Source organism: Abramis brama (genome assembly GCF_963993115.1).
Source record: "Abramis brama genome assembly, chromosome: 5".
In the NCBI taxonomy this organism is placed as follows: domain Eukaryota; kingdom Metazoa; phylum Chordata; class Actinopteri; order Cypriniformes; family Leuciscidae; genus Abramis; species Abramis brama.
The window spans coordinates 15,238,092-15,258,154 of NC_139967.1; the positions used below are offsets into that span (position 1 = coordinate 15,238,092).

The window sequence follows — 20,063 nt, forward strand, 5'->3', positions numbered from 1 at the left end:
AACGAATAATAGATAGAATGATAGAACTATAGATAAAACAAACAATAAAACGAATGATAGATGGAATGATAGAACGAATGATAGAACAAACAATAGATGGAATGATAGAACTATAGATAAAACAAACGATAAAACGAATGATAGATAGATAGATAGATAGATAGATCAAACAATAGATGGAATGATAGAACTATAGATAAAACAAACGATAGCTTTGCATGCACCACTAATAAGCTTACATAGAAAATCAGCATGTTGGCTTGTAAAATATAAATAAAGAACTAAAAAAGAATCTAAATAATCTAAACAGGTTCTACATTTGTTTCAATATATTTTTACATTTTTGGAGGATAATTATTAGTGTGTCTCCTGGCTCAACTTTTCAAATACACCCCTGCCCATTTAGAATGACTAAGTCAGAACTGCTATCCATTAGCCTACACAGCCCACCATTAGTCTGTTATCCCAAAATGTCAACAACTGATCGTCATACCGAGAGTAATACCTGAGCGCCTGTGTTCCATAGCACAAGCCTGGTCCTCCTCCATCACACTCAGCCTGGTCCCGCCACTCCACGGCCAATCCCATGTCTCTATGCGGCCGCTCCCTAACCAATAGGATTTCTGCAAGGGAAAATACCATGGCCGGGGCAGTCCATACATCCCTGGAAAAGAAAAAAAAACATTATGGAAACCATAACTAAATACTACAATTTTGTTACCGAACAACAAGAACATGGGCAGTGTTTGCACTGCACAATAATGACAGCACTGCAGCTTACCTGGATGCACAGCCTCTATATACCAGGTCAACACACCGTATACAATGGCATCAATGGTTAGCATGACCATAGACAGCAGGAGGTTGAAGTCATCACCCTCTACAGGTGATTGGTTGAGAGTGCGCCACTGGATTCCCACTCCAGCAACTTCATACAGGGCAAAGTACTTAGACCCCAGGCCGAATGCTGTGGTAGACATTAAAGACTGCAGACACACAGAGAGAGAATCACTCAAGAACTATAGAAGAGACAACTATCAAACACATTACGTGCCTGTATTGAAACATGGAAGGGATTCATGGGAGGTCTTCATACCGCTATGCACTTCTCAAAGGCAGTGATCTTGTCGTGAGCCACCTCTTCTCTTATGGCCACGTACATGTAGGGCACATAACTCAGAAAGTAGATGATTCCTCCACATGCTGAGGCCAGTTTGGCTTTAGAGTACAACACTGACACCAGGAAACTTCCCCAAAAGAAAGCAGAGAGAACATTAACATGATGTCAAACAACTTTTGACTACTATTCCTCATTGAAAAACTATGTAAATAGGATGTGAGGAAGTAAAAACTAGGTATGGCACGCTCCAATACCAGAACATAATGGTGGCGACAGCGTAGATTGTGAGGAAGAGCCAGATGATAAAGGGATCGCTGTGGAGGAGAACTTTGCCGTATTTCAGTATGGCAGTGAGGGCCGTCACTGAGATCGAAAGCTGCACGAAGCCTGTGATGAACCAGGCCACCCAGTGCACTGCGTTATTCAAGCCCATCATCTTCATCACCTATGGTAAAACACCTTTCATCAACCATGGCACTACTCTCAATCTCTCCTGCTTCAGTTTCTCAGCAGAGGAATTATTTGTTTTAAAAGGACAGTTCAGTCTATTCGCTCACCTCTTTCAGTCTTTGCTCCTTTTCTGCTACGATGTGCTGGATCATCATGGCCACAGAGTAGACCCAGGATATGACCATACACAGAGGCATCATGTGCTCGATAACAAACAGGAAACTGCAAATGAAAATACTTGTTACAACTCCTCACCTCCACCAATTGATACATCACAAGTATTGCCCTGTAACTACTTATAAACTTATACTTAGTATAACTTATACTCTACTTATAAAGTATTATACTGCCTTACACTCTACTTATAAACTCCACCAGTACAAAGCTAGTATTAACCAGAGCTTGTAAGATGTTCTAGTAGTAGTGTCTTTATGAATCCCTTGAGACAATTGGATATAGGGATTCTAAAAGGGATAGTTCACCCAAAAATTACCCCATGATTTACTCACCCTCAAACCATCCTAGGTGTATATGAGTATCTTCTTTCAATCGGAGTTATATTAAAAAATATCATTGCTCTTCCAAGCTTTATAATGGTAGTGAATGGTAGTTTATAATGGTAGTAAACCAGACACTGTGACAGTGTCACTGAAGACTGGAGTAATGATGCTAAAAATGCAGTTTTGCCATCATAGGAATAAATCTAACATTTTAAAATATATCAAAAGAGAAAAGGTTATTTTAAATTGTAATAATATTTCCCAATATTACTGTATTTTTGGTCAAATAATTGCATCCTTGGTGAGCATAAAAAACGTATTTTAACGTATATAACGTATATAAAAAAACGATAGTGTATCTGTATATATTTATGCTGGCAAACTAAACCTACGACCTGAAGGTAGAATCAAATTCTTGGGAAAGTGGGTACTTATGATCTAGGAAAAATGTGTAAACTAGTTAAGGATGCATAAAAGTTAGCTTGCAGCTTGCATCTATTGCTTTTTTTGTACCACAGTATTGTCTCCAAATGAGCAAATGATACAGGTCAACAACCAAGAAGTATAAACTTGTACAAAACAAACTTGTATAAACATTACAACTTTCTAAATTGGCTTTCCTTAAATAGTAGTAACAAACACCATCATAATTTTCCTAAAATCCCACATCTGTTTGGTCTTAAAAGTGTTAAGAAGTAGATCAGAAGAATCACACCACGAAATAAATTGTTCTAAGATGAGTCTATGATTGTCCTCTTTCCCCTGAAGGAGACTGACTAATGCTGTGTCGTCTGCAAATTTAATGCAGAGTGGAAGCAGAGCGGGAAGGTTGCGTGATTTAGCCTGGAGCGAGGGATGTTTTTTTTTTAAAATCTCGGCATCTGTGTTCTCTCTGACTCTGAGATCATTCAGAAACCACTTCATCATCACATGCATAACACACATCAACACAATGCAACGAACATCTGCGATTCACAATGTCTTAAATGTAGTGTTTGAGGCTACGAGTAGTCAGCCTAAAAGAGAAATTAATACAAAGTATACAATAAAAAAAGGAAGACTAAGCTCACTCGTCTCTAGTGTAGCATGGATAGGGAAACATCTGCACATAGTTTCCAGGCTCCACAACATCATGGCCCACAAACGTGTTGATGATTGCACGCTCAATCATGTCTAGAAGAGGAAGAAACATGGAAACATCAACACACACCATCAAGTAAACAGAACTGAATTTACACACAGCAGCTTTGCACTTTTGCAATGAGGGAAAGCTTTGATCCGCTTTTCTGAGCTCCTGAATAAGCACAGCTTCCAGAAAAGCCAAACCAGCACTTTATTTGATGCGCAAGACGCCCTAAGCTTTACATAACCAGGTGCACTTCTTACCAGAATAGTTTTCATTTTGAATAAAACATCAACTTCATTCCACTTTTCCCATGCCAATTCAATACACTGTGGATGTTGTTTCACAAAGAACTATTTATTGCTTTGTCAACAGTTTTGTAAAACATTTTTGCACAAATGGCAGAAATAACACTCATGAGTTTAGACTACCACTCTAGATGGAAACTAGATCTTTCACTGCCAATAAAATCAAAAGTTTAAAGTGCTCACAGCTTAAGTACTCTAGAGCGAATATAATACAATATCTGTTTTCGAATATCCTATCCTGTGACTAAGTCTTCTTATCATACCTTGGATCCACACAAAGCCGTAAAGGAAGTAGAATTTGCCTCCCGTGTTCGGCCCAGGACGCCAATAAGCTCGGCGGATTTCATTGGTTTTCTCTGTGAAGCTGGAGTTCTGTCGAATCTTATACATAACGTGGGGTGGCAGAGATCCATCTTTATTGGTCTGAAAAATCACACCTAGAGAGAAAGCACAGATTAAACATATGGCTGCTAGCTATATTTAAAAATGGGCTAAATGAATCATGAAAATGTGGTTTTAATGGGGAATGGATGGGATATGAGTCATATTTCACCCCAAAATCATAAGAAAAAACAACTATATACTATACTATAAGAAAATAAAGACTACGTTGTATTGATTTGTGACATTTTTAAGGACAATTTTATCCCCTCAATTCTAGTTATAGAATACATATATTTCCTTTCATTTGTGAGTGCATTATGACCCAGCACATTTTCTCGACAAGTTTCGTTACAATCACTTCCATTAATCCACTGATTACTTACTTGCAAAGACCGAGACATTGTCCTGGTAGGCCTGGTTCAGTGTGTAATTGACAATGCTATCTTCATCAGGGAAGCCTCTGAAGATATCCACACTGACCTGAGGCATACAGAATCAAAATAAATTTTTCGGCACATATATGTTGAAAAAAAAAATCCAGAAATATATATTTTCCTATTTTATGAAGAATGCAACTGACTTTTGAAAATTTGTATTCATGTTAATTCTATGATGTCAACATCAAAACACACTCCACAGGTTTTCTTCTTCTGACCTTTGACATGAAGTTTGTCCAGCCACAAGCAGCATTATCGATGGTGTGCAGCTGCTCCAGGAGAGTGGTTGTGTTTGGCAGGGTGAAGTTCTCCTCCAGCAGACTGTTCATCAGCTCACTGTCTGAGACGTTCAACAGTTCATGGTGCCTCTTTAGGTCTGCAATAAACTACGACATATGGACAAAACAAAAGACATCAAGCACATGCACAACATGAAGTGCTATTAAAAAAAAACCCTTAAATCAACGACTGAAACACAGAATGTTACCTGTTGGAGCCACATCAGGTGATTTTGCAATTTACCCTCCTCTAAGAAGGCCCTTAATTCAGCTGAGATGTTGAGCCACACACGGGCATAGTGAGTCACATTACCCACAAAAGCAAACGTCTCGTTGGCCTAAAAAACAACAAAAAAACTGATTAACCCACCTTGGGTACAATCTAAATCGAATGAAAGAATGACTAGGAAGTTTTAATAGGTAAATTGGATTCAGGAGGAATTAATCTGCCTTTTTTTCTGGTTGGAGACTTGCAACAGACTTTTTCAGCGAGTCTGGACTTGCCTTTTGTATGACCTTGTCCACCTCTGAGCCAATGGGAGAGTAGAGGATTTTGGGATTTGTAGTCATGAGATGGACGAGTAATCCCAGGTTTCTTTGTTCTTTGCTGGTAAAGCCCAGGGAACTCATATTGCCCTGTTTCAGAGCTTCTGGCTCAATAATCCTAACGAAACAACATTAAAAAATAACATTCACATTTCGCATTCGGAAAGGTAACACACCCCACAACACCCATATACACACCTGTTATTCCCACACAGAATGGGCTGAAGACCTGCCCACAGCTGAACAAAGGCAGAAAACTGTGATCTAGGGTTTTCAGCCTCAGCCTCATTTCCTGCGGCTCCCTCTCCATCCTCCACAGGGCTGTCTGTTGTGTTGGGACCCCATGTTGTTGTGTTGGAGCTCCATGAGGTGGTGTTGGCTACAGGAGGAGGCTGGTGGCCTGCACAGGCCCCTTTAGGAAGCAGTCTGGCCAGACCTGACAGCAGATCCACATCCCTTAGCAGACGTTCCACATCAGCAAGGTTCTTCAGCAGACCCCCGAGGTGGGACTGATCCAAGAGTCCAGTCATGTTAGACTGCTCCAGACGCAACTGAGAATGGAGGACAGGAGGGAGTGGCATATGGAGAAAGGACAGAGGAGAAAGCAATAGGTACAGAGAAAGCAATAGGTACAGTAAATATGGCACTTTTGGCTCTGTAGACTCTCCGTCTTTTTATACTCTCGACTGTTTATTTAAATTGTTCACTAAAAATGTCCAACAGTGGAAAGCTTCTGTATATGTGTGAAGGTTTTTATTATTCTTTTCTCTTAAACTTCCCACCAGTGTCATTTCCATCATATCTCAAATTCTGTTTAACAGCACTCTGTGAAGGAAATCACAGTAGTGGAAATGACATTCTTAACAGTAATAAATTTGAATAAAATGACAGATTCCTGTGTTTTTTTAAGGCTAATTTCACAGTTAACATTTACATATCCTAAAACACACTATCTAAAATAAAAATATATATATATATATACACCATTGCATTATTTAAGAGCTTAATTGGAAATAACACTAAATAAATGACATCAACTAATTTAGATTTATTTTTAATCAGACAATGTCCAATATTTAATCTCAAACATGACATCACTGACACTCTTGTCTACCTGCTAAAACAAATGCACTAACTTTATAAATAAACTTCATTTTTTGAAAAATGTATATAAATAATTTTCACACAAATGGTTAATATGATTATGTATAATGTATAGATTAATTTTAATAACAATCAACCCCTGGGACATAATAGTGTCTGGTAAAGAAAATGTGTTGTTTTTGTAGGTACCTGATCAAAGACTCTCTGTGTATCAATCTGATCCCTCAATTCTTCACTCATTTTCCCAAAGATCTCCGCCCTCTGTCCCGCCCCTCCACCACAAACAGTCGTCAGATAGGCCTGTAAAACTGCCTGTTGTTTCTCAGGGACCAATAGGATTTTGCTTATTTCGCTGTTCCCTCCTTCCCCACAAGTGAGTGTCTCAAGCACTGCACCAGTCAAGAGAATTCCCTGAAAAAACATGGAATAAATGTAAGAAATCCAGGAGTTTTGTGAGGTATTCTCATTAAACAGAAGAGTATAATTTCTGAGGAAAGGAATTGCAAAAAAAATGTATTTGACATTTAAAAAGCTTCAGGTTTAAAGTGGAGCGGCAGACCGACCTCCATCTCACGCAGTGCTTGAGGATCAAATTTTTGTCCTCCTCCACCCCCAGCGATCCCCAGCGCTTGGGACAGGACTTTAAGCAGAGCTTGACGGTGAGCTGCTTTAGTGGGGTCTCTCAATGCCTTCTGAATCAGACCCCCCTCCAGACTTCGCCAGCCTCCAAGTAATTGCTTCTGGGTATGAAAGAGAGACTGAAACATGATTGTTTTATAACTGCAAGGTTATAAGCAATTGCATGCCCTAATTGGAAAGACCTTTACAGCAAATGACTAACTAAACGATTAACAGTATATATAGCAGGGACGTTCTGTCCCTGTTTTGAGTTGGCAATGTTTACTCAAAACAAATTGGCATGAGAAAGTAAATCAACAGCATCGAAAAATAAATGTAAATGATTTTATTTAAAATGCTTAAACTTGACGAGACTTTTGTGTCTTTATTGCGCAAACATTATTAAACTAATTTTTAGGGCTGTCAAAATGAATGCAGTAACCAGTATGATTAGGTTTAACATTTTCCATCAATAATAACGCATAATAACCATTTTAATATGCAAGCTAAACCACACAACCTCTCTCAAAAAATCCTCAACCTAAAGATAAGACAACAAATCTAATGTCAGCAAACACAGCAAATGATTTACAGGCAGAGAGCGTTGCTGATATAAAAAACGGTGCTGCCTGCTCACCTGACTCTTTTTTTGCTGTTTACAATGTCTAGGGCTGGGACAGAGACAGGTGATTTCTCAGGACACCGTGCTATCTGTACATTATGTGTGTGGTATTCAGAAAAGTTGCTTACAGCAGCTCAACAAGTATGAAATATGAATGAGAAAGGCACTGCAGCAGCACTGACACTGCATTAAGTAGTCATGTGTGGGACAAATATTATATTATTTAATTATTGCAGACTTAAATTACTGTAAGTTTAGTCTTTGCATTTTAATGGAGTTTAAGGAATATAAAAATCAGTGTCTGGTATTTTTAAACTGCATTTACTTTCATGTTTATTTAATTAGCAGCTGCTTTTATCCAAAATGTGCTTTGAGGCATATAATTGATAGAAAATTTCATTTTTGGAAAGATAAAAGGGTTAAAGAAAAAGGCACTGTTGCATTAATATACCTTTATACATTGTGTTTTATTTATGCATACAGTATATGTAATCAGCTACGAATATCATCCACACAAAAATTGCAAAACCGGATAATTACATACACTACCATTCAAAAGTTTGGGGTAAGTTTTTGTAATGTTTTTTGAGTCACGAAGTCTGTATTGATTTGATCAAAAATATGGTAAAAACAGTCCTTTTTATATATTTAATATATTTTGAACGTTTTTGAAAGAAATCTCATGCTCACCAAGGCTGCATTTTTAATAGAATACAGTAAAACAGTATTATTATTATTATAACAATTTAAAATAACTTTTATATATATTTTTTTTTTCCTGTGATGGCAAAGCTGAATTTTCAGCATCATTACTCCAGTCTTCAGTGTCACATGATCCTTCAGAAATCATTCTAATATGCTAATTTGGTGCTGAAGAAACATTTCTTATTATTATCAATGTTGAAAAAAATTGTGCTGCTTAATATTTTTGTGGAACCATGATACGTTCCCCCATGATTTTTTGTTGAATAGAAAGCTCAAAAGGACAGCATTTACTTGAAATATATATTTTTTGTGCAACAATGTAAAAGTCTTTACTGTCCCTTTTTATCGATTTAATGCATCCTTGCTAAATAAAAGTATTAATTTCTTTAACAAAAATACCTTAGTGACCTTGAACTTGAAATGTGTGTGTGTTTCATTCGTTCTATACCTCCAGCTGTACAAGCTTCTCTCCAGGACTGTGGGGTTCATGCTGTCCTTCATCCTTTTCTCCTGCCTTTGATCCCACTTTAGGATACGTCCCAAAAATGAGATTATACACCTGAAGCACGCACACACACACACACACACACACACAAGTACAGATTTAGAAACTATCTCATACATATACTTTAAAAAGCCAGAGAAGAGAAGAAACGAAACTCCCTGAGGAAAATTAACATTTCATTCGGAAACTCAAAAGAGCTCTCAACGCTTTTACTTTGACTACAGCACGTTAACCCATTAAAGCGTGCATCGCTGGAGCTCCTCTGTCCTAAAGCATTAGATTCTATCGCACAACCTCTTTCTTTGTTGTCATGAAGTAGAATTGCTAATGGTGCTGCAAAGCAAACCCGAGCTGAAATTCCAAAGAGGATGAAAGAGGAAGATGCCTCAGAGGAGCATGACGCTGAGTCATAATTTGGATTTCAAAAGCACTGCTGTCTGACATAGGTTGGAGGAGAAAAGAAGCTGAGGTGAGAAGACCGACCTCTTTCAGATTGATGGGGGAAGAGAGCAGGAGGCTGGCGGTGTCGTTTGGCAGGGAAAGGTTTCTGATCAGGAACTGCTGGAACATGGACTGGTTCCTGAGGACACTTCCTACAGTGAAACCTGAAGCGGAGACATGCACACCCATTTTTCATCAAAGCAGTTTGCATTTCAGTACGTGTACACTACCGTTCAAAAGATTGGGGGACAGTAATATTTTTTTGTTGTTGTTGAAAGAAATGAATACTTTTATTCAGCAAGGGTGCATTATAGTAAAGACTTCTTTTTATAGTAAAAAATTCTGTTAATTGTAAACAATCTGAAAATAGTATATCAAGGTTTCAACAAAAATATTAATGAGCAACTGCTTTTTTTTAATTGTTTTTTATAATGATAATAAATGCACCAAATCAGTATATTAGAATGAATTCCGAAAATTTCTAAAGATTTCTGAATGACTGAAGAAAATTTAGCTTTGCCATGACAGGAATAAATTACATTTTAAAAATACATTAAAACTAAAAACAGTTATTTTAAATTGTAATAATATTTCACAACATTACAGTTTTTAATAAAGTTTTGATCAAATAAATGCAGCCTTACTGAGCATTAAAGTCTTCTTTCAATAAAAAAATTATTCCGACCCCAAACTTTTGAATAGTAGTGTAGGTGATGGATTATTAGTTTAATATACTTTATGTTTTTCAAGGACAGTACAAAGAGGTCAGTGTGACTTTTAGATCTAATATCGGTTAGTCCTAAAATTTGTTAGTCCTAATATTGTTTACACTATGCAAATACGCAGGTTATTTTAAACTTTGGTGCGTAGCAAAAGAAACTCTTCAGCATCAGTTTCTTTTGCAGTCACCTGCACTCACATACAGTACATATCAATGAATATTAACGGAGCACAAAGTCCAGTATGACTGTTTAAAATGTTTTTGGGACTTTTTTATAATGTCTACACCGGTGTGTAAGAAATCAGCTCAATAACACTCAAAAGCATATATGTCTCTAAAATGTACTGCTGTATGATTGTCTTCAGTGTGGTCTATGATTCCTTTCAATACATGGTCTATAAAATTTTCATATGCATGATTACAGTTGAAAATATGCAAATGGTGGTTTTTGAATGTCCAAAGTATACATACTGTATAGTGTCAACTGAATATACTTTGTTCTTCATTCTCATAAGAATATATATAATCTTATAACAATGGGATTTAAGCACTAAATCCAGCAGAAACTGCAGTGCTATTTATATAGTGTATACTATATTGATTTGCCTCTATTTTCGAATTTGCAAAAAGTTAATTTGAATACATACATGTGTGGTTGGTGTATGCATGTACTGTATGCATGTATATTTTCTGACCATGGCTGGTGTTGTAGTGGCTCTCTAGAGGGCCTTGTGCTGAGCTCAGACTTTCAAGGTGCTGTTGCAGTGACTCCAGCTCCTCTCCCAAACTGGGCCTGTCTGACGTAAACAAATGATTCTGCTCCACAACTTCACTGATCCTTTCCAACAACTGAGTCACACTGAGAAATATGAGGGGAAAAAAGAGGGCGAAACTTCAAATGAGAAGAGCAAAATAAAAAGAAGACTGGGGCAAATCATTAAACAGGCCAGTGTGATCACAACTGGTCTATACTGATTACACATTAGAGAATTGAGATTACAGATGAGAGAGAAATAAATATTTTAAAGTATTAAAGTATATTGGCAAGTTGTTGGCATAATATTGTATCATCAGGTATCATAATATATATATATATATATATATATATATATATACAGTTGGTATATATATATATATATATATATATATATATATATATATATATATATATATATATATATATATATATATATATATATATATGAAGAGTTCAGATGCAAAAGCCTCCAAGTGCCATCTGAAAATTTCTTCTAGAATGATCATTTTTATCAAGCTCGTATATTTAAGTTCAATAATTTCACTCAAATGGCAATGCAAATTACCTATTAATTGTCATTTAAGTGAAATAACTTAACTTAAATATACAAGCTTTATAAAAATTATCATTCTAGAAGAAAATTTCAGATGGCATTTAGAGGCTTTTGCATCTGAACTCTTCATATATATATATATATATGTATATATATATATATATATATATATATATATATATATATATATATATATATATATATATATACATATATATATATTCACACACTGTGTTAGTTAAACTAGCACACTCACATTCAAAACACAAGAATTAGGTCAGTTATGTGGAGGCTGAGATCCACTTCAAATCATCACAAGATCATTTCACATCCAAGCACAAAGATACAAGAACAGCTCATATGATCACTATTACAGGTGGTGATGGTGAATGCTATTCACACCATAGAATGAGAACAGAATCCATTAGAGCCCATCTTAGTCATCGGGAGAGAGATAAAAAAAAATATATCGGAAACAGAGCGTAGGTGGACTCACGTGGAGTTTTTATACTGCAGGAAGCCAAATTCATCCCGCTGACCATCCGGACACAGAGACTGCATGATGGGAATGATGCCCGCCGAGGTGAGAGGGGACGCGCTGTAGAAGGCTGGACAGAACCGGGGGAAAACAGACCAACAGGGTGGAGGGACGGAGAGGACGGAGGTGAAAGAAGAGTGAAATCCAGCATTGCAATGAGGTTTAAATGGGTTTGACGAAGGCGCAGTTGTGTTCAGATGTAGAATTGGAGAGGAACATAAAAACAGATCAGTGTATGGATGGAGATAAATATTTATGGCCAGGAATGTGAGTGAGGGAATGAGAGGGACCGTAGGATGTGGGATAACAGAACAAACAATGATGATGACATTTTCCAAGGTCCACAGATCAAAGATTTTGGGAGAGATTAAAAGACAGGGAGAGAAAAAGAAGCTGCCGTCACATATCAGAGAGCAAACACGGGCTCAGAGAGGGTTTCAGATGTCAGATCGCTTTGATAAACTCCAAGTGGCCTTCAAATTATTTAATTTATTACAGGTTGACTGGACATGCTGTCACTGAAGCAGAGAGAAAAAAAAACACAGCTCTTCTACACCTACATGCTGCCAGTCATGTCTTATAGAACACAGGAACGAACAGCAGTGTTTAGATGACTCACTTCCTCACCACAAGCTGCTCCAGAACACACTTGACATGGAGTCAAATTTTAGGGACGTGTAAATTATTATATTTGTTTTTCAAAGGCCACAAACACTGCAGGAGTGACAACCATGGACCAGGACTCATTTGCTCCTTCAAGTCCTCCTGAGAAATTACTAATTCAGAAAGCATAATTCTGTATTGCGAGTCCCTGCATGCATTTTATTCCAACCAGAGTCAATTTTATATTTTATAAAAGAGGTAGGAAGCTTTTCAGCACTAGACCAACAAAATAAAGAGAAAAAGATGCACATTTGGTGTTTTATGCATTTATAACGTCACCTAAATGAGAAGTATTTTCAAGCAAGCGAGAGTACCTTTCAAAAGTTTGGGGCTTGTAAGTTTTTCATGTTTTTAAAAGAAGTCTCTTATGTTCATCAAAGCTGCATTTATTTAATAAAAAAATACAGTTTATAATTTAAAAGAACTGTTTCTTATTATTTTAATATATTTTAAAATGCAATTTATTACTGTGATGTCAAAGCTGAATTTTCAGCATCATTGCTCCAATCTTCGGTGTCAAATGATCCTTCAGAAATTATGATTAGGTGCTCATTTCTTTTTAATATTATTATTAACATTTATTATTATTATTATAAAAACACAGCTAATATTTGTTGACAACAAAAAACAGTTGTGGTGCTTAATATTTTTATGGAAACTGTTGCGATAAGTTTTTTCAGTATTCTTTGATAAACAGAAAGTTCAAAAGAACAGCACTTATTTAAATCGATTTTTTTGTAATATATAGTCTCATTATATTATTATCAATTTAATGCATCCTTGCTGAATAAAACTATTCATTTCTTTTTAGTCTTAAGTCTAATTGAGCACAAACTTTTGAATGATAGTGTAGCTTATATCGCTTTTCTTTATCAACATATCTTCAATCATAACTTCATAACTAACATTCATAAATTCATAACTCAAATTCATAACAGTTTATTTATGACCAATACCAACTTGCTTCCATTATGATACTTTAATTGACATGTCTTCAACGGTCGGGACCTAAAACAACATCATGACGGTGTTGTTGTGAGCTTATCATATAAATATAATTATTCTGAGGTGACTTAAAGGCCAGATTCAAACCTGCGTCTCCCTCATGAGCACCATGTATTTGGAGCATGTGCACGAAGCACTAAACAATGGTCACGGCAACGTGAATTTGGATTACATGTTTTTTTTTTTGTTGTTTTTTTTAATCTAGTTTGTCCAATGATCACAAAGCCATAACATTAACGCCTGATAACATTTGTTCAATAGGACACAATTCACTTGCTGAAATTTAGGCTACTACAACCTTTCAGATGGCGATTATCTGATAAAAACAATCCCTTACTACGACTTTGCCCTGCATTGAACTGCTAATTACTAAATTAGGCCTATAACTGCTGAGATTATTTAATGAAGCCTTAGTTAATGAATGGCTCGGAGAAATGTGATCCTCCATTAGAGCATCAGTCAATTCAGATTCAGCTTTCGCCTCCATTCACTTTGGCAGCCTTGCCTGATATGCAAACATGAGGCAGCTGGCACTGACGAAGGGACCTAGAAGGTTACTTAATGGTAAGTGCTGAGTCTTTTTCCTCCCTTAAGTGTTTTTGTCACTGCGGCGTGTGGCCTGTAGAGTTGGTATCCTCGTCCAACGTCGCCTGCTCTGCCACCAGACCCTACGGCGCTTTCACCCAGAAGCAGCAGCGTTAGCTAAACAATGCTCGGCATCAGCACCTGTCGACTCTGCAAAAAATGTCCCTCGATTGACGTTGACACTGAGGCGTGTTATATTTCTGCTGTTCCAGTGACAGGTTGTCTGCTCACAAGAGGTAGTTATGTTTATTGCCTCGGTTTCCTAACTCTTATATCTGACATCTGCTCCCCGCTCCACAAACACAGCTGAGGATTAAAAGAGCAAAGATCAGTCCGGGGAAATAACCTGATGGCTGTGTGGTCTTTGTGTGTGTGTTTGTGAGAGAGAGTGTCTGACAGTTAAAATCACAGCTCACTGGTTGAGGAAACCACAGATGTGTCATCATCAGAACAAGATGTTTGAATAACGTGCTGTTGTAAAACAGATCCTTTATTCACAGTGGATTGTGGATTATGTTAGTGTTCAGAGACATATGGGGGCCCAACACCTAAACCTCTTACCCTAGGCGTGACGCAATAAAATGGCAAGCCATAAAAAAGCTATGCTAATCCTAGTTCCTGTTCCTACTATTTTGCATTTCTGCAGCATTGTGATGGGAAGCCACATTCACACGGGATAATCATTGGGCGAAAATCAACCATTAAAAGTTTGAAAATGCCCAATTCTTTGAAATGCCTTTTGACAATATCAGCATAAATTCTTACAATTTTGTGAATACTTAGCATTAAAAATGGACAACACAAACTTTGAAAACACGTACTACCATTCGTAAGATTGGGGTCGGTAAGCAGGGTTGCCAGGTATGGGGGGGGATTTGAATTTTATTATATTTTAAAAGGTAACTGATTTGCATAAAGGTTAAAAGGTAACTGATGGCAAAGCTGAATTTTCTGCAGCCATTACTCCAGTCTTCAAAAGTATAAGAAAGTAACAAACAGTTGTGCTGCTATAGATATGTTTGTGGAACCCATTTTTTTATTTAAGGATTCCTTGATAAATAGAATGTTCAAAAGAATGGCATTTATTTTAAAAAATCTATTTGATCAATTTAATGCATCCTTGCTCAGTTAAAAACATTTTTTTTTTTTGAATTTTAAATGGTTATTTAATAAAATATATAATGTTTAATAATAAACTAAATAAATAAAAAGGCGCATGTCTGACATGTTTATATTGCCATTATGTAATGCAAAAGAAAAACATTACAAGTTAAGATACTTTACTGCATTTATGACAAGAAATGGAGGATTTATGCCAATATTGTCCAAAACCCCACTTTTCCAAACTTTTGGTGAGCACTATATTTAACATCAAACATGGATGAGCCTTAAAGAATTTGATTGTGGCTGTTTGTATGAAAAATCTCTCATGATAAAACATAAAACGGATGACGTCTGGATTTGATTTGATGCATCACACAGCTTTCAGTGTGAACGCACACATTTGCTGGAATCACGCCTGGTTATGTCACAGTGAGTGTTATTCATTTTCTTATGTTGTGTGTGTTAACATTTGGGAAAGCACCAGGTGTGCACATATGCTGGAGTTATTTGGGCCCTTTTACCATTAGATTGATGCATGAAACAGTTGACATGACAAATACACAATAACAGCACAATAAACACGTTAGAGTCCACGGAAAAGCACACACTCACAATTAGAGGACACATAGTGGAATGATCCCACAAACCCGAAAGAGTTAAGAACTTAGCCACACACACACACACAAAAAATAACTTTTTGACTTACACACTGGTCCAGCATGCAGTGAACATGCACATGAGAAAGAAAGAATGAAAGACAGAGGAGTAGAGAGAGAGAGAGATAAAGTATTGAGGACAGATAACAGAAAGAAGCAAAAATAAAACAAAACATGGTGTGATTTCAGCATTGAAAATAACAGACATTGTGATGACATACAAATGAGGGTGTTCTGTAAAAGAAAAATACATGGCTAAAGCTCTGTCTAACAGCCAAACAATCTTTGCAATCAATGACAGATTGGCAAAGTTGTATGATGCAACCACACAGAAATTGGATAATCATCATCATATACCACAAACAACACTTAAAGGGATAGTTCGCCCAAAAATGTAAAATCGTGTACTCACCTTCATGTCATTCCAAACCTGTATGAATTTCTTTTCTTCAGTGGAACACAAAATGAGATGGCAGAATGTTTACTCTTTTCCACATGATGGAAGTTCAACAATTATTGCTGAATTGGCGGCAATTTGAATGCACGTGAATGAGAAGCTATGGCAGAGAGCATATTTTTAAGCAAATCATTTATATTTGTGTGCGTTTCATGAACAAATCTATTGTATGACTTCAGAAGATTTGGAATATAGTGCAGAAGTTGTATGGACTACTTTTATGCTACTTTTTTGAAGCTTGACAGCTTCTTTTACTTTCATTGTATAGAAAACAACAGCCAGAACATTCTGCAAAGTATTTCCTTTTGTGTTCCACAGAAGAAAGAAACACACAGGTTTGGAACATCATGCGAGTGAGTAAATAATGACAGAATTAAAACAATTTTTTGAGTGAACTGTCCTCTTATTTACTGATTAAGGCTAAAGGACTAATTCAGACACACTTACAGAACATTATTACATATGTGATATGTGAACATCAAAAGAACCTTAAAGAGTTTATGTTGTTTATTTCTTTTTGTTTATCCTTTCTTAGGTTAGTTAGAACTCCTCCCTAAATTAGTTAGTGGGTTGTATCTGGTATCATCTTCACTCTGGGTCAAAGAATATAAGTGTGTGTTCCCCTTCCTCTTTCTTACTTTTTTTTTTTTTTTTTACATTTTACGCTTTTTCCTTTGTTACCTCCCCTCCCGACCCCTAGACGGGTAGGGGAACGTAACACCCAGGTAACAAAAGAAGTGATCTGACCACTGGAGGGCAAGAATGAGCTGGGTTGGGGTAAGATCCACCTTACTTTTCCTTCCTTACTTCACCCCCTACTCCTGTTCTTCTCTCTCCTTGCTGTCATGAAACTTACCTTCTTTCACAGGAATGGCCGGCTTCTTCTGCCGCAAGCCCAGGAGTATGAAGAAAAGCACCAGAGGGATGAAAATCTCAAATGCAAGAACCCACTGCAGAGATAAACAAAGAGAAACAGGTTATGAAAGCCACATGGGCTGCAGTGGCTGGAGCTTATGAACATTTATATTGCATGGATGGTTGCAACCTCTTTGGTTGAACATCTGAAGTGTTACAAAGTTCAACTAGGGGTCGTCAATAAAGATGGCCTGCTCAATTTCGGGGGCCAGTGTGAGAGAGTTTCAGGCCAGTTGATGGAGGTTGCCCTGAGGATGGTCGTTTGACCGAAAGCTTGGTGATTAAATTTGCTTAAAGGATTTAAGTGTGCAGACAGTTTATTTTTTGAGATCTTCAGTCTTGTTTGTCTGGCACCTTGGTCATCGTGAGTGCGGTGTAACTCCTTCAAATCAGGCCAGTTGATGAAAAAATTACTTGCCCTTTCCGGACAGTTTTGCATGTACACTGAAATCTGTACATTCAATGAGCTTGAACAATAATTTATTGTGCTTTGGTTTTCTGTTGCATTCTACATAGTTGTTGCAAATAGATGAAGTGTTGTTAAAAAATTGCTAAAATTACCTCTTGAAAGCATCAGCAAGAATATGCTAAAAACTACAAACTAATCAGTAATGAATTGCACCATATTCCATTGTTCAATGAATTAATAGTTGCATTTTATCTGAATCATTTCCATCTTATTAACACATTTTCTTCTTGTAAAGAAAAAAACCCATAAAAAAGCAAATTAATAAAAAAAATATTGCACTATTCAAAAGTTTAAGATCAGTAAAAAAAGAAAGAAAAAATGTATCATAGTTTCCACAAAAATATTAAGCAGAACAACTGTTTTTAACAATGAAGAAATGTTTCTTGAGCACCAATTCTAATATCAGCATATTAGAATGCTTTCTGGAAGATCGTGTAACATTGAAGACTGAACTAAACTCTGCCATCAGAGGAATAAATTAATTATACAAGCAGTAAAAATCTAATTTTTAAGCCTTGCCAACTGATTGAGTCCAGTGTCAGGGATTGATCCGGTAAATACAGACCGGTGGCCTGGCCAATTTAAGAGTTTGCTTGACATGCAATATTTGCAAGTGGGTTGGCTAACACACCTGCTAGAGCTTCCAAACAGCCCGTTCCAACGATTATTAAAAGAGGTGGAGGAGAAATGAAAGATATTGCGCACACACACACTCCACAGCAGGTGGTGGGAAGGAGATGTCAAACGCTTTCAGGCACATTGTTTAAAGTGTGCGTGTGCAAAATACAGCAGAAAAGCTGCATATCTTAAAAATTTCCCCTGCATCATTTCCTCTCTCTCTCACTCTCTGCAGGAGTCTCATTTTTAGACAAATCTGAACTGAAGTTAGTGAGAAATAATCTGTTGGTTAAAGTGTAGACTCACATGGTTATAGCTGAACTGAGATCAGCCTGTTATTATCACTCCCACTACAAATGCGTGAGGTGCCGTCTGTGCTTGACTAAGAGAGGCTGATCTCAGATCAGTGTCTAAGGGCATCCTGTCCCCGACCACAATGTGTCTTTCACTGCAGCACAGCATCAACAACACTCAGTCCACATCCCGTCTTGTTGACAAGTGACAAGAGAAGGTGAAGAGGTTTTTCTCTCGCTGTTATACGTTCTCCCCATGCATCTCTGCCATTTCTGAAGGTCACAACAAACAAGAAGCTCCTTTTACATGCATCTCTCACAATACACAAAGCCGCATCTGACATGACACACAAAGCTTCGCTTACGAGACCCTCGGAGCTGAGCACGGGGGGTGTGCACACCAGCCAAAGAGAGCTTGTTTTCTTTTTGTTAGAAAGTCCTGTGGCTCATAGAAGAGGCAAAGACAAACATTTGAGTTGAATCTCAACTCACAATGAGTTTTAAACTGTATGTTGGAGGTTGTTTTTCTACTATTTATGGAGATATTGTATCTGTTTATTAGCACTTCTCACAAGCATTACACAGAATCGGCCTGTAATTTTATTTAACATATGCACACTTTTACCAAGCTATCTAAATGAGGATGTACAATAAACGTCTATTGTCATTGGTCTAATTTTATCTAATCTTATTATATAGCAGTTAGATCCAATTATCTAATTGAATGAGAGAGCAGAGTGCTGATATTCATTCCACATTCATATGATATTTAGAACATGTATGTGTGTATGTATTTATGTATGTATATGTGTGTGTGTGTGTGTGTGTGAGGTGGACAAAGTACACAACTTCCTTACTTGAGTGAAAGTACAGATACTACTAGTCAAATATTACTCCGTTACAAGTAAAAGTTGTGAAGACCAATTTTTACTGAAGTAAAAGTACAGAAGTACTCGTTTTTAAAAGTACTTAAGTATCAAAAGTAAAAAGTAAATGTCAATGCATTGTTTTATTATTGTTGTATTGTTGTATGTAATTCTTACAGTACCTTATGCCTGAATCTATGCCTGCCTACCTACCCTCATATCAATATCAAATGTATTTCTAGAACACAGTTCCAGTAGTGGGATTGAATGTGAGATTGAATAAGTGCACTCAATAACGTCCACAATGGTTTCGGACACCCAAATGGCTGTTCCCTCAAACAGTGCCTCTAAAGTTTTTTGGCTTTTAGTATGACTATGTTAGCCTTACTGTTATCTATAAGCTAGTGTGCTCCAAAACAATGACAAAATTTGCATGTAGAAGACCAAACCCAACGTTGAAAATTAAAATCAGGTTGACAGAATCCAACGTCAGATTGACATTAATCTCCAACGTTGGACAGACGTTGAATTGTGGTTGAAAATAAAAATCGTGTTGACGTCAGAAACCAACATCAGTGTTGTTACTGTCCACCTCTGTGTGTGTGTATGTGTGTGTGTGTGTGTGTGTGTGTGTGTGTGTGTTTGTTTGTGTGTGTTTGTGTGTGTGTGTGTGTGTGTGTGTGTGTGTGTGTGTGTGTGTGTGTGTGTGTGTGTAGTTCTGT

At 37.0% G+C, this 20,063-nt stretch overlaps 1 protein-coding gene across 4 annotated transcripts in view; it reads right to left on the bottom strand.

The window, feature by feature from the left end:
• abca2 (ATP-binding cassette, sub-family A (ABC1), member 2) overlaps positions 1-20,063 on the bottom strand; it is a 59,618-nt gene that overhangs the window by 19,790 nt on the left and 19,765 nt on the right. The window contains exons 2-20 of one of the 4 annotated variants that reach the window (XM_084114049.1): positions 17,037-17,130; positions 11,669-11,780; positions 10,558-10,721; positions 9,184-9,305; positions 8,644-8,754; positions 6,814-6,990; positions 6,440-6,661; positions 5,345-5,697; positions 5,105-5,264; positions 4,810-4,938; positions 4,541-4,708; positions 4,269-4,365; positions 3,765-3,938; positions 3,141-3,243; positions 1,678-1,792; positions 1,375-1,565; positions 1,097-1,247; positions 782-986; positions 506-664 (exon numbers count right to left, since the gene is read on the bottom strand). In XM_084114049.1, the coding sequence (XP_083970175.1) occupies positions 506-664; positions 782-986; positions 1,097-1,247; positions 1,375-1,565; positions 1,678-1,792; positions 3,141-3,243; positions 3,765-3,938; positions 4,269-4,365; positions 4,541-4,708; positions 4,810-4,938; positions 5,105-5,264; positions 5,345-5,697; positions 6,440-6,661; positions 6,814-6,990; positions 8,644-8,754; positions 9,184-9,305; positions 10,558-10,721; positions 11,669-11,780; positions 17,037-17,130 (3,007 nt within the window). Of the gene's footprint in view, positions 1-493; positions 665-781; positions 987-1,096; positions 1,248-1,374; positions 1,566-1,677; positions 1,793-3,140; positions 3,244-3,764; positions 3,939-4,268; positions 4,366-4,540; positions 4,709-4,809; positions 4,939-5,104; positions 5,265-5,344; positions 5,698-6,439; positions 6,662-6,813; positions 6,991-8,643; positions 8,755-9,183; positions 9,306-10,557; positions 10,722-11,668; positions 11,868-17,036; positions 17,131-20,063 lie in introns of those variants that run through there. The other 3 variants (XM_084114047.1, XM_084114048.1, XM_084114046.1) reach the window with 3 other exon arrangements.